The sequence below is a fragment of the Syngnathus leptorhynchus genome, chromosome 1 (assembly GCF_054491065.1).
Source record: "Syngnathus leptorhynchus isolate UIUO chromosome 1, UIUO_Slep, whole genome shotgun sequence".
NCBI lineage: Eukaryota > Metazoa > Chordata > Actinopteri > Syngnathiformes > Syngnathidae > Syngnathus > Syngnathus leptorhynchus.
In genome coordinates, this window is record NC_141195.1 from 25,653,580 (window position 1) to 25,667,225 (window position 13,646).

Consider the following 13,646-nt stretch of genomic DNA (forward strand, 5'->3'; position numbering starts at 1 on the left):
GTGTGTTTTTCACACACAAAAAAAAATAGCACTCTGCAATGTATTTGATAAAACCTATGATCATAATTCAATCTCATGATAAGATGAATCTACAGCAAGTCCGTCTGGTGTGTGCAGCTTGGCCACTGGGGGGGCAATATCATTCAATTCTGAAGACACAAATCAAGATGACCTTCACGACTGCTGTCAATGATCCATTGAGCTCTTGTAATTGTTGTGCTCTTTTTTTTTTTTTTTTTGCACGGGATCAAGAATGCCTGTGAGTACTGTTATAATGTCTGTCCACGCGTGTGTTCAAATGTCCCCTCGCGAGGTCATTGACACGATAGAGCCTTGGTATGTGTAAAAACTCTGGTGGGCTGGCTTGTATCTGAAGGTACCTACCGCAGTCGTTTGCTGACGTTAGACTGCGCACATGTAGCCAGATTGCTTTTGATCAGTATGTGCGGCTCTGATGGACTTCTATAGAGCGTTCAAAGTGGGAGGGGCAATCTGATGTGGTCGTTAATTCTATTTGACCTGATTGAAAGTGCAGCCCCACCCACTATTCAAATGGAGCTCCATACTGAAATACATTGAAATATTCTGTGCCAAATTAAACAAATGACAGATACCTTCTGCTGTTCTGTCATTCCATTGCAATGAGATGTTTTTTTTTTTTTTTTGTTCATAAATAGATTTGTAAAAGGCGGATTTCCATTTTGTTGTCTAACTCCCCATTTGCCCCGACTTGCAGTTGTAATAAAAGTGGCCGCCGCTGCCTCTTGACGTGTGTGTTTTGTGTCGTGCAGACAAGATGGATTGGAGTGTAAATAAGGCAGTGGCTGTTGGCTTTTCTAGCAGGGGCTAGTGTGTTTTGTCGTGCGTGAGTTTTTCCAAAGGATCTGATGATGCGGCGGTGAGCGCCGTTCCCACACCATGTAAATGCGGGCCAGCCACTTTGCTTGTCGGCAAGCCATCAATGGTTTGGGAAGAACTTCAAAAGGTCGCCTCCACTCTTTTATAATTCAACACTGGGCTGCATCTTACTGTCTTCCATCTTCTTGTTAGTCTTGCGGGATTCCTATTCTTTGCTTATATTCTCTCATCTTCCATTTGTCTGCAGCTTCTTCTGCACATCTTTCTTTGCCTCTCCTCTCACTCTCGATTGAAAATGCAGATGAGGTTGGGGGGGGCCGTTCTCCCGGGCTTTGATTTTTTAGCACCTCTCCATCCATCTATCCATCCGGCTGGTTTTCATTTGCATTTCATGTGGAGAGAAGTGGGATCTGGTGGCAGTTGGTTCCTAGCCTGCTCTCCCAGGGTCCACTTGACCCACTTTCCCCGCTCCTGCTTTGTGTGCTCACTCCTGTCACGGATCATTTAGTAATGTTGCAATTTCAGCTGTTGTCTTTCTCAGCTCGACCTGCGCAGGTATTTTTCTGAGGAGTAACCGGGTGATGTCATTTCTACCCAAGTTGGATCTGCCCCATGGTTATGTGGACTCTCCTCACCGGAAACAAAATGAAGCTTATCTAGTCAAGCAGATCTTCCGTGAATTGTATGTTCTGCCCAAACCAAATGTTACTTTGTGCCAGTGAAGATCTTTTCATCATGTTTTAGTTATGATACCACAAAAGCGAGTGAACGTTTACCTCAACTGAACTGAAAAAGACTTGAATTTCGGAAAAAATAAATAATTAGTGAGGTTAAATTCTGTGGCGTATCTTTCAGTCACTTAACAAAGGCTAACGGCCAGCCAGCCAGCCAGCTAACATCAACGCTACCAATTTCAGAGTGAAAAGAGCGCCCAAGTTTCATGAATTCAAATCCCCATTTAATCAGTCCCTCCATAATTGCGTTAGTTGTTGAGTTAGAGTCAGCATTCTATCTCCCTCTTCACCTTTTTGACACCATTGAAACGTCAATAAGGCATCCATCAATCAGGATTGCTGCTCTGGGGTCCATGAATTTGTCTGTCTTCCAAACATTGTCCATGTAGTCCCTGTTTGTGGCACACGTGTGCAGTGCCCATAAATAACTGGTGTGAATATGAGCCTCGGTCTCCTCGCTGGCCTCGGTGGCGTGCCGGCGCCGGCTCATTTGTCGCTGAGAGAGTGGCCCGCGGCAACTGTTTTCCGCTCGCTCACGCTGCAAATAGCGCTTACCTCATCGAAGCAAGGGTTATTAATACTCGATGACGAACGCAACGCGTCTCGATCGGGAACCGTGCTCATCTGCGTATGAGGAATTGATCCGACGTCGTGGAATTAAGATGGCACCGTTGAATTCCGCCCCTTTTGCCGTCTCGACACGCGAGAATTCGCCAGTCTAAGGGAAGCAAGCCTTCAAGTGAAAGGAAAGTCATACGCACGCAGCTGTCACGCCGCTGTGCCTGGCCCCATGAACAACTTTGGACAAGCATGCGATGACAAAGTAACCTGGGACTCATCATGTGGAATCATCCCGCTTAGTCTAAGACTCAATCCTCGTGTGCTCACGAGATGTTTCTCCATTTTCTCCATGTAAATCTTGGCATTCTAACCCTAAAGCGTGAAGACCGACCCCGTCTTACCCGCACAGTCCGGCTGGCCCCTCTGCAACATGTGAAACAAATAGTATTGCGTGCTTGGATGACATCATCCGTACTTTGACACAATTGTGTCTTCCGAGTTGTTGGTATAGAGCCAGCTTAAATGGCGTCGGGGCAAAATTGTTTGCTTACGACACAACCGGAATGCAGCTCCAAGTGATAGTACGTTCACCTTTTGTCTTTGTCTTCGTCAAAGCTTTAGCGTTAAGAGCTAGGAATGGGATCTAAAAGGGGTTCATAAAACAAACAAACCCGCTCAACTCACTCTATTTTATGGACGAAACTGCGTAGTCGTTTCTCGCATTTCTATGCATGATAGAAACGAAACAAAACAAAAGGTTTTTGTAAAGGAATCAAAAACACCAAAGTATTAGCCACACACACACGGTGAACATTAGCTAACGATGGCAACTTAAGCCGTTAATGACGATAAATATAGTTTTCCACAAAACTTACTTTCAAATGAACATTGACACGGTGAATTGCCGACAGCGCGGCCATTATTATCTCATCAACGCAATTGTTTTGTCCCAGTTTGCTAAAACAACACAACTTTTGTGATCGTCTCACCAAATGGAGGGCAAAGAGCGGAGGCGGCAATTGGCTGCTCAGACATACCTAAACCGTCTCCAATTCCGCCACGTTGGATTGTAAAATCCCGCTTGACCGGCCTCCGCCCCCCATCCGTGGAAGAGGCAGACATCTCGTTGATTGGCGTGTCTTTGGCTGAGAATAGACCGTGTCAGACCAGATATTGAGTACTCCACGACACTGCCGATGACCTACAGAGCAACCCATTAATAGACATCTAAAGCTCCTTGAGTTTGGTCTTAATGTGAATGGGACGCCATAGATGGCGCAGACGATTCGTTCGTTGCCGTAGAAGATGAAAACGAACACGAGACGGTTCATTTGAATCGCAGACATCAGAAGTGCAAAGCACAACTTGGTTTATGCTTTGGAAAATAAGAACCAAAACAAAAGGGGGCGCGTAACCTTGCGGGAAACTGTCTTGTCACGCTCAGCCAAAATGTGGATCAAGTCATCTTGAAAGTGCCGCCACGCCATCTTTGTGTTCATGAGGCCAGCGCACCATCAATCGTGGGATTTCACGCTCACATAAACCCCGAGAGCGAGGCAATGTCGAGGAGGGAGCGCGTCCACGTCAAGCGCCAGCCCCGACTGGATTCCATCACACACCCTTGGATCTATTGGCAAAAAAGAAACAAGGTGAATTCAAATGGATCAGCAGGTCGGACGAATCAAAGTCACCGAGCGCAAGAAGGATAAATAAAATGTCAATTGGACAGCGACATTTGAGTGTTCTGGTCATCATAAAAAGAGTTCAGGATTTGAAAATGTTGAAAAATCAAACCTTCAACTGTCAATCAAACACTATCATCTTGAATATTAAACATGGCTTGTTCTCTTCTTTTTGAGTGCTATTCATCAAAAGAAGTGAACGGAAACGTATGGCAACTTCCCGACTGCGTGGTGTTCTCCTGGGTCAGTCAAATTCCAACAATGGACGAGTTGTGCCTGCAGCCACATTTCCAATTAATTTCTTCCCTCCAAAAGTGCTGGCGAGTTTTACAATTCTATTAGATTGCTTTCTGTTCTTTTCAGTTTGGTCCTCCACAAAAGTTGCCTTCCGTTGCTTTTTAGCTCCTCGGCTGTAATCTGGAGGTGATGCAAAGAATAGATTTACTACACAACGCACAAACATGCACACGGCATTGAGTGTTACTTCAACTCAAGAGATGTAAAAGTACAACAACAAAAGAAAGAAAGAAAGAAAGAAAGAAAGAAAGAAAGAAAGAAAGAAAGAAAGAAAGAAAGAAAGAAAGAAAGAAAGAAAGAAAGAAAGAAAGAAAGAAAGAAAGAAAGAAAGAAAGGATGGGCTGCCCGTTCCCTGTCGCTCATCTGACAAGCTTCCAAAAAATGCTGAGTCAGGAGTGTCAGCATTTCTGTGCGCGCGCATATTTCCCCATACTGTATATTAAGATCCGAGGGGTTTTATTTCCTTCCCCAAGTCCATTGTATTGTAAAACGATGACGCAATTACGTCTAGATCGAGGCAAATAGCTTTCTTGTGCAGAAGCCGTATTCTCCGTATCTCCCCGTGTGTGCTTCATTCTGACAGGCGCGTGTTTGCAGAGGTCCCAAAGTTTGTGTGCGTTCCTCTGGTTTCTCAGCCAGCCAGCCAGCCAGCCAGCCAGCCAGCCACTTTGTCTTCTCCCAGACATGTTTTCTTTCTTCACGGAATTGACGCGCATGTAACCATAGCAACAGCCATACATTCATCGCAGACGTTGAAACAATGCAATATTGATCATTGTGGTGTAATCACACACAATCGGGTTCAGACAAGTGACTGGATCGAAATGAACACATCCAACTTGCACATTTTCTTCCTGGTCTTCATTAACCCAAGGGGACAAAAAAAAACAAAAAACAACACACTCGACAGCGATGTTGTTGAAAGTGATTTTTCCATCTGCCTTTCATTCCTCCCTCCCTGCCTCCCTCCCTCCCTCCCACCATCTGCCACCCACCGCCAGTGACTATTTGCAGAATAGTGCCCCCCTTCTGGTCCATGTACGTGAGAAAAGATGAGGGCATACATACCACGGATCACACTCACTCACCCCAGCCGCTTTATCTACTGTGCAGCTAGTTGCACAGTTGCCATGGGGGGAAAATGCATTCATTTGGCTTTTGGCGAGGAGATTGCTCTGACATGATTATGTTAAAGAGGCAGGTGATGATATCTACAATGACACTCGGAGGGGAGGCCTCAGTTTGCACTTTTAAAAGCTAACGAGATCCCATTTCCCTTCAAACTTTGCACTTTTAAAAGCTAACGAGATCCAATTTCCCTTCAAACATAAGAATGCTCAGTTTTCATGGACACGGTCATGATATCATTATTTATCGTTGTTGTGGGAGCAAAGTTAACTTATCGCGGTTGCTTCTGCTATATAACCAAATGTTGTGACATTTTATGACCGTTTCGTCATTCGATTCAAACCTACTACAAAGTACTCGAGGGGATGAACAAATCCCAACAGTGTAGCTTCTGATTAAGCCGTTTGGTTTGTTCTGAAATCAAATAGCACCATCTAGTGTCCCATTGCAGTTTCTGCAACAAATTACCTCTCAAAACATTTACAATCACTTTTTGGAGAGTTGTGATGAATGATACTCGTTCCACTTTCTGCCATCAGCTTTGCTGATATTATTATTGTTGTTGTTTTTTTTAAACCTCACAGTGTGACAAATCAAGAACCGAATGGCGTTAACAGAGAGATGGTCTGATCTAAACCAGATTGAAATGCAATTCGCCCCAGATTGCTGAGCTGAAACCCTTTTGCAAAATGAACAAGGTACAAAATGCTGAGCGTCTACAGTGTACAATAGGAACCCCACATAGCCCACCCACATGCGCATCATCCAAATCACCTGGCACCAGAACCTCGTGGTATTTTTCAATCTTGAAAAAACTAGTCAATTGTATCGCTACGTTCAACATATTCTCCGACGTTTAAGAGACGAGAGATGATTATTTTGTGCTGATTTCGAAACGTTCCACAAGCCTTTTATTTGACCTTTATTTTCCACCGTCACCGGATGTTTTTTTTTTTTCTCGGTTTTGTTCACGCACGCGTGCTTTCTTAACACATCTTCATTCCCAGCTGGAGAACAAATCGACATCAGCTCAGCTGGGTTTGCATCAAGTAGCACCTCGGTGACCACCGTTGTGTAATTCCTTCCAAGGCAATTTCAGCGTGCGTTCTGCAAAGTGTCGACGATTCTTGCAAAGCTGCCCAATATCTCTTTTGTCGCGGCGAGGCACGCGACAAAGGGGCGATAACATTACATCGAACCCCGGCAAACAAAGAGGTCTTTTTCTCAACGTCAACATTTTTCCTCCATATTCCATAGTGATGAGTCATGTGTCCGTCGAGAATGTCCATGGTCTAGAACAACAGGTAAGCGGCTCGTTTGATCTTGCTCGTGGCGTCATGCGAGGGGGGAAAAAAAGAAGTCTTAGAATCATGTTAGCATACCGGCTAACAACCGCTAGCTAGCTCGCTCGCTAGCTAGCGAGATGCTAATGGGAGCGCTTCAGTCTGCTACTTTCCTGACGACCGCTCAAGCTGTTCTACGTATTTCCCGCAATCCTTTTGACCTCACCTTAATATTTCACACCCCCTCAAACCCCTCTAACCTAACGCATCCTTCCGCGGAGCGTTACAGTGCTCATAAAATGATGCTTGATGCAGAAAAGTGATTGGCAAAGAACGGCGGCCTCCGTCGGCGCGACACGGTGAGCATATGCAACGCACCCGTCCGCTATTATCTCACTGCGTTTGTCTTGCAGCTCGACACCAAATAAAATGGAGGTGCGCTAAAGCTTTGAGCCTGTGGAGCCCGAGCGCTCCAAATTCTGCATTTGACAGACAGCGCGTCACACTTTGCTGTCAAAGCCAACGAGCTAGCTTTTTGTCCTCGCATGCGTCGCGAAAATGTTCCATTCTTCTGCGTCACGAGCGACGTAGGAAAAGAAAAGCCAGCCAGCCAGCCAGCCAGCCAGCCGACTGACTGTCAGTGTGCTCGGTTAAGCAGTCAAATCAAGAGATTCCCAAAAATCTATTGTCCACCCACTTCATGAAATAGAAGGCGCAGATTGCACTTCATCAACGGATATTTGATGTCTGATTCAGTCGTGCTGATTTTAAACCCACAAAGTGCGAAAGTCTTGGGACAGACACCACTGATTGACATCATTTTTGGAACCGGTTGTTAAATTGTCAATCGAGAATACTGGCTTTGTGCTCTAAAATTGATTTCCAGTTGGATGTTATTCAGGCACTTTGCTTCTTTTTTTTTTAAATCAAGTTTGTTTTTCTGTGCCAAAACCAAATAGTCCAAAAAAATAGAATTAGGACAGGCGGGAAGACTTTTTAATTGTTTATGTCCGACGTTGCTGGACAAACACATATTTTGGAGTAAGAAATTCATTTTTCTTTTGTTTGATATGATTTACTTTTAAAAATGAAGGGTGGAAAACAACAAAAAATTGGACTGTGACCCAACTTCTCCACCTAGCAAATTGGGTTGTTTTCTTTTTTGTGACCCGATTTTGGGACGCAAGCTCAAATTTGAGGTGTATGATGGCAATAAACTGAAGTCCACTTGCGTCTTCAACCTAAATTCAACATGAAACCAAGAGAATTGACACAATGTGTCGCTAAAACCGCCGCAGCATTGCCTTGTCAAAACACACTTGGCTTAATGCTAATGCAAATATTGTTCCTCACATTCGCTGAGATAAGGTCATGCTATGGCCTTGTATTTTTATGATGTGTGTCAAAAAAAAAAAAAAAAAAAAGACTTTTTTTTTTTTTGTGTATGTGTTTCCAACTCCAGCTTGCTGTCCTAGACTTGAATGTGGCAGACGGACAAGGTGGTGGCCCCAACAGTAAGCGCTTCCTATGTTCTTGCAAGTTTGATCGGGTAATCACAGTCAGTCACAAACAAAGTTAGGGATGCCTCAGAGGCAGCCGCAACGGGCCGCAACGGGCCGTAACGTGGCGTTGTGAATTTGCAGCCACAGATTGTTGTTTTTCCATTTTGATTGCCCTACTCACTGATTATTAGAACGAGGCTGATGTCTCTCTCGTGTCTGCAGGAAGATACATTCCTCCACATTTACGGAACACAGATGGTCCTAAAAATGGTGAGGAGCAGCAATTTAGTGCTTCTTCCAACAAAACACTTTTCTCTGAGTCCTCGAGGCCCAAACGTGACTCAGAATGCTACGTTTTCGAGAGCTAACTTGCTGCATTCGCTTCACTGCTATCTCACCGTTTTACGTCGTGTCGTTTGTAACCGTCCCAACGGTTGGTGAAACACCGTCGTCTTTTTGGTCTTCTTCTTCTAGGAGGAAATGTGTTTGCTGCCAGGGCAGGCTACACCATCGCTCCTGCCGCCGCCTGTAAGAAGCCTCTCCGCTCAACTTGAAATCTCTGGCCGTCACTTCACTTGTGAACTCGTTGTCTTGTCCCTCTGTCCAGTCGGTTGGGACGGCGGCCGGGGCAACTTTGTCAACGGCTACCACGACAACCGCATGACCGGCGGCAACGCTTACAACCGCGGCCCGCCTCGCATGGAGCGGGGCCGAGGAGGCATGGGCGGCTATCGCGGCAACAGAGGCGGCGGCGGCGGCGGCTCCTTCAATCCCATCAACCCCGCTCAGCCCATGGGCTTCGGCTTGTACGAAAACAAAGGTGGCCATCTCGTTTGGACACATTTGCGCACTCGGGGAAACTTGACGGCCTTTTCTTGTCGTCAGACGCCGGCGGTTGGAACACCGCCAAGGACGCCTACAGCAGCTTCGGAAATAATAGAGGAAAGTCGGCTTTCTTTAATGACAGAAGCAACGCAAATCGTACACGGTGAGATGATGGCAAATTGGAGTCACGTCATGCTTCAGGTTGGAACCTTTTTTTGGATTTTTTCTTTTTTTTTCTTTGGCTAGGTTCGACCACGGTGGCTACAGTGGCGGCGGGGGTGGAAACGGCCGCTGGGTGGAGGACGCCTGCAACGATGGAGACTGGTCCAAACCCACGCCGCTCAACGAACGACTCGAGCAGTAAGTGGAACCGGCCTTCCGTGGCGAATGAAGGGAAATGTTATCATTTTGACATTTTTGTCCTGCCCGTCTCTCGGTAATGTCTTGCCTAACCCTGCGTGGATTAGGCAGTAGCCAGCTAACAACATCTCCAAAGCCACATTCTGCATGTGTACGGAATTCTCCAATGAGCGGCCCGGCCCGGCGTGAGCGCGTTAAATACGCTTAGGACAATAATCCGCAAGTTCTCCTCTTTCTCGACCCTCTAGCGAGTTGTTCTCCGCCAGCAACACTGGGATTAATTTTGAGAAATACGACGACATTCCCGTCGAGGCCACTGGACAGAACTGCCCTCATCACATCGAAAGTGTAAGTCAGAATGGAAGGTCTTAGTTTTTTTTTTTTTTTCCCCAGCTGCCATTTTGTTTCCAAGTTTGACCTGTCGGCACGCCTTTCTGGTTGTGTAGTTCCAGGACATCGACATGGGGGAGATTATCATGGGCAACATTGCGCTGAGCCGCTACACCCGACCCACCCCTGTCCAGAAATACGCCATTCCCATCGTTAAGTCCAAGCGAGACCTCATGGCCTGCGCGCAGACGGGTATGACCTCTTTGTGTCTTGAATTGCAGAACCAAGCTGAAGATTTTGCCATGTTGCGTGCGTAGGTTCTGGAAAGACGGCGGCTTTCCTGCTGCCCATTCTAAGTCAAATCTACGCCGAGGGACCAGGAGATGCTCTGAATGCAGCTAAAGCCTCTGGGCAGGTATGGAATTTAGCTTCAAAACAAGGCCTAATCCTTTGGTTTTACTGTAGGCTGAAAAGATTTGGGCTCGAGTATGAGACGAGATCAGCATTTCATTGTCATTTAGTCGTCAAAGATGGATTTGAAATACAAATTAGAAGCCTGTGTCTCTTTTTTTTTTTAATTGCACCTAAAAAGGATGCCACGCATTGCATTGCATTGCATTGCATTGCATTGCATTGCATTGCATTGCATTGCATTGCATTGCATGACATTGGATCCAAATGGGGACAGTTCCATCTCCGAGTTGCTGCGTATTTAAAACCCTTTGTCGGACGTGTCGTAGGAGAATGGAAAATACGGCCGTCGTAAGCAGTACCCCATTTCTCTGGTCCTGGCCCCCACTCGGGAGCTGGCGCTACAGATATATGACGAAGCTCGGAAGGTCAGTTTCCATATGATAGAATGTCAAAATAAAACTCTGCCCCAATGTGATTTGTGTCCTCTTTGAAACAATTGTGTTGTAGTTTTCATACCGCTCCAGAGTGCGTCCTTGCGTCGTGTACGGAGGAGCGGACATCGGCCAGCAGATCCGAGATCTGGAGAGGGGTTGTCACCTGCTGGTGGCCACGCCCGGAAGGCTGGTGGACATGATGGAGAGGGGCAAGATCGGACTGGACTATTGCAAGTAAGATACGGAGCGACTGACACGAGAGGTTTTCGTTCGAGACCGATCCGAGCCGAGCGCCGTTTATTGCCATTTCCGTATTAAGGTCGAAATGAAGATTCCAAAAGATCACAACACTTCTTAAAATGGACATGTATTGAAAACATTTCGAGCAGCGATTGACCCGATCCAGCGTTAACAGCCGCTCTTTTCTCCAGGTATCTTGTCCTGGACGAGGCGGATCGGATGCTGGACATGGGCTTCGAGCCTCAGATCCGCCGCATCGTCGAACAGGACACCATGCCGCCCAAAGACATCCGGCAGACCATGATGTTCAGCGCCACCTTTCCCAAAGAAATCCAGGTACGTCCGTCCGTCGGTCCGTCGGTCCGTCCGCGCCCGCTCGTGGAAGCGACCTCACTGGAGCAAAAGCCGCCACTCCGGCTCGCCCCTACAGATTCTGGCCAGGGATTTCCTGGATGACTACATCTTCCTGGCGGTGGGGCGAGTGGGCTCCACCTCCGAGAACATCACTCAAAAGGTGGTTTGGGTGGAAGAGAGCGACAAGAGGTCTTTTCTCCTGGACCTGCTCAGCGCCACAGGTGAGACGGTCACGAGGCACCGCGGCTCTTGTCATCCCGCTCGCGACGTTCCACATAAAACACACGGGCACGCACCCAAAAGAACAAAAGCAGACGCACAACGCGGTTGCTGTAAAGGCGCGAGGGCGGGCGGGCGGTCGGTCGGTCGGTCCTTGGTGTTGATGGTTTGGTGTGGTTTTATCCCAAGTCATCCCCAGCGAAGTGCAGGACAATACTGGAGAGAACATGGAGAAGCCTGGTAAGCTCTATACCAGAGAATCTCACATCCATGTTATTTTATTATTATTATTTTTTATTTCTTTTGTTCCGGCAAGTCTGAGTTGTCATCGGTTCCGTGCAAGGCTGGCATGAGCGGGATCCGTAGTCCGACATGCCAAGCGTTTGGATTCCAAAAGTCATCTGCTCGGCTTTTCAATCAGCGGTCCTATTTTTTCCTTTTGATGTATTTCTGCTCGTTTTCATCCGTGCGTCCTGCAATGCATGTTTGTCATCACCAACGTGAGCGAGCAGCTGTCACATTTCAACCGAGGTGGCCAAAAGAAAAAGAGATTTGAGTTCATTTGCGCTCGTTTCTTTTTCTTTCTTTCTTTTGGCCCACTAGGGAAGGACTCGCTGACTCTGGTATTTGTGGAGACCAAAAAAGGCGCCGACGCCTTGGAGGACTTCCTCTACCGGGAAGGTTACGCCTGCACCAGCATCCACGGCGATCGTTCCCAAAGGGACCGAGAGGAGGCTCTGAGCCAGTTCCGATCCGGCAAATGCCCCATCCTGGTGGCCACGGCTGTGAGGAAAAATTCCATTTTGAGTCTAGCCACATGTGCTTCAGACTTTAGAGGCTTCTGTCGCCACCTCTCAGGTTGCGGCCCGTGGTCTCGACATCTCCAACGTCAAGCACGTGATCAACTTCGACCTGCCGAGCGACATCGAGGAGTACGTCCACCGTATCGGACGCACGGGACGAGTAGGAAACCTGGGTAAGATAAGATTGGCCCTAAATAGCCAGTCGGCGAGCTTCAAATAAGGCCTCTTTTTTTCTTTAGGACTGGCCACGTCATTCTTCAACGACAAGAACGGGAACATCACTAAAGACCTGCTGGACATTTTGGTGGAAGCCAAACAGGAAGTTCCTTCGTGGCTGGAGAGCCTGGCTTATGAGCACCAGCACAAGAGCAGCAACCGCGGACGCTCTAAGAGGTCCGCCGAGGCACTTTCCTCTTCTGTCAACACCTACCAACCACCTCACTTTGGCGGAATTGCCTTTGCAGGTTCGCCGGCGGTTTCGGAGCTCGCGACTATCGTCAGACGGCCGCCGGGGGCAACGCCGGAGGTTTCGGAGGGCGTGGCGTTCGGAATCAAGCGGGACACGGAGGAGCCCGTGGCTTTGCGGGAGGTGCGTGCGGCTGTACTTTTGCCTGGACTGGCCGAGCGTTAACATGAGCTTTTTTTTTGTTCTGGGGCTCCGCAGGTGGCTTCGGAACCTTCTACACAAGCGACGGCTACGGCGGCAACTACTCTCACTCTCAAGTTGACTGGTGGGGCAACTAGGCTTTCTCTCTCTCTTTTTCTGGCTTCCACACGCATATTTTGTCCCCTCCTCCCCACTCAGCTGTCTTCCTTTCTCTCTCTCTCTCTCTCTCTCTCGCTCAAGTCGGTTGTCTTCAGCCCATCTGGCGCCGCCCTAGTCAACATTTCGAACCTGTCTGTGCATGCAATTCTAAGGTCCCTCTCACACCTCATCCCTGGACAGTATAATCGGAATTTGATTTTGTGCTAAAATCTCACATCAGACAGTCTACATGGCAAAGGGATTTTTCTTCCATTTGATTCTTTTCCAACATTCCCGCCCGCCGTGGGATGCTTTGTGCGTGACTTTTCCTATTTCAATTTTGGCTCCATTCTTTTTTTTTTTTTTAAATGCCTTGACTCAGTCACACAGGCTTCCTTCCAGCGAGCCTCTCCCCAAGCAACGAGTCATCTTTTGTGTTTCATGCATGTCCACTGACTGAGGAAGAAAAAAAACAAACAAACAAACAAAAAAAACAACAACACTGAAAGAAATTCAGACATAGGAAGTGCTGGCTGAGATATTGCTCTTAGTTTTAATTTTCTTTTATAAGTTTTCTTTTAACCGGAGTGCAGAAATGCAGATGTCTGAGGAGACCCAGGCCGGGGCATTCTGGTATGGAAATTGGATTGGCTAGCAAGCATATTTGCCCTTCACTTGAAACGTCAGCTAACAGAATCATAGGACTTGGCAAAAATGAACACCAACAACAAAGGAAGATCATTTTGTTTCTGTACTGTGCCTTCAAGAATTCGAGCATTGGCTTCTCTTATTTCTGTTCTGTGAAAAATGTCATGTATGGGTTTGTTATCTTGATTTCTCTTTGGAAGGAAACAAGTTAGACTTGAACTAAATCAAA

General features: G+C 47.1%; 1 protein-coding gene across 3 annotated transcripts; it reads left to right on the top strand.

Annotated features, from left to right (window-relative positions):
* Positions 1 to 6,066: 6,066 nt before the first annotated feature.
* Positions 6,067 to 13,289, top strand: LOC147063081 (putative ATP-dependent RNA helicase an3). Of its 3 annotated transcripts, XM_085938355.1 has the most exons (20): positions 6,067 to 6,564; positions 8,006 to 8,057; positions 8,268 to 8,315; positions 8,520 to 8,573; positions 8,653 to 8,865; positions 8,931 to 9,033; positions 9,117 to 9,230; positions 9,479 to 9,578; positions 9,677 to 9,812; positions 9,878 to 9,975; positions 10,301 to 10,399; positions 10,482 to 10,642; positions 10,840 to 10,984; positions 11,079 to 11,223; positions 11,411 to 11,461; positions 11,825 to 12,006; positions 12,080 to 12,197; positions 12,264 to 12,417; positions 12,489 to 12,613; positions 12,689 to 13,289. In XM_085938355.1, the coding sequence occupies exons 1-20, from the start codon at positions 6,520 to 6,522 to the stop codon at positions 12,766 to 12,768; spliced, it is 2,223 nt and encodes a 740-aa protein (XP_085794481.1). In that variant the 5' UTR covers positions 6,067 to 6,519; the 3' UTR covers positions 12,769 to 13,289. The 3 variants fall into 3 exon arrangements, with proteins under 3 accessions (XP_085794481.1, XP_085795297.1, XP_085756278.1); XM_085939171.1 differs by lacking the exon at positions 8,268 to 8,315 and having other exon boundaries at positions 6,068 to 6,564; XM_085900152.1 differs by lacking the exon at positions 11,411 to 11,461 and having other exon boundaries at positions 6,069 to 6,564.
* The last annotated feature ends 357 nt before the right edge of the window (positions 13,290 to 13,646 follow it).

What these genes read in the sequence shown, in the direction of transcription:
- LOC147063081 (XM_085938355.1), top strand. Translation starts at nt 6,520, where the DNA reads ATGAGTCATGTGTCCGTCGAGAATGTCCATGGTCTAGAACAACAG. An exon ending in ACAAGGTGGTGGCCCCAACA is followed by an intron (nt 8,058 to 8,267) that starts GTAAGCGCTTCC and finishes TCGTGTCTGCAG; the next exon opens with GAAGATACATTCCTCCACAT. An exon ending in CATGGCCTGCGCGCAGACGG is followed by an intron (nt 9,813 to 9,877) that starts GTATGACCTCTT and finishes TTGCGTGCGTAG; the next exon opens with GTTCTGGAAAGACGGCGGCT.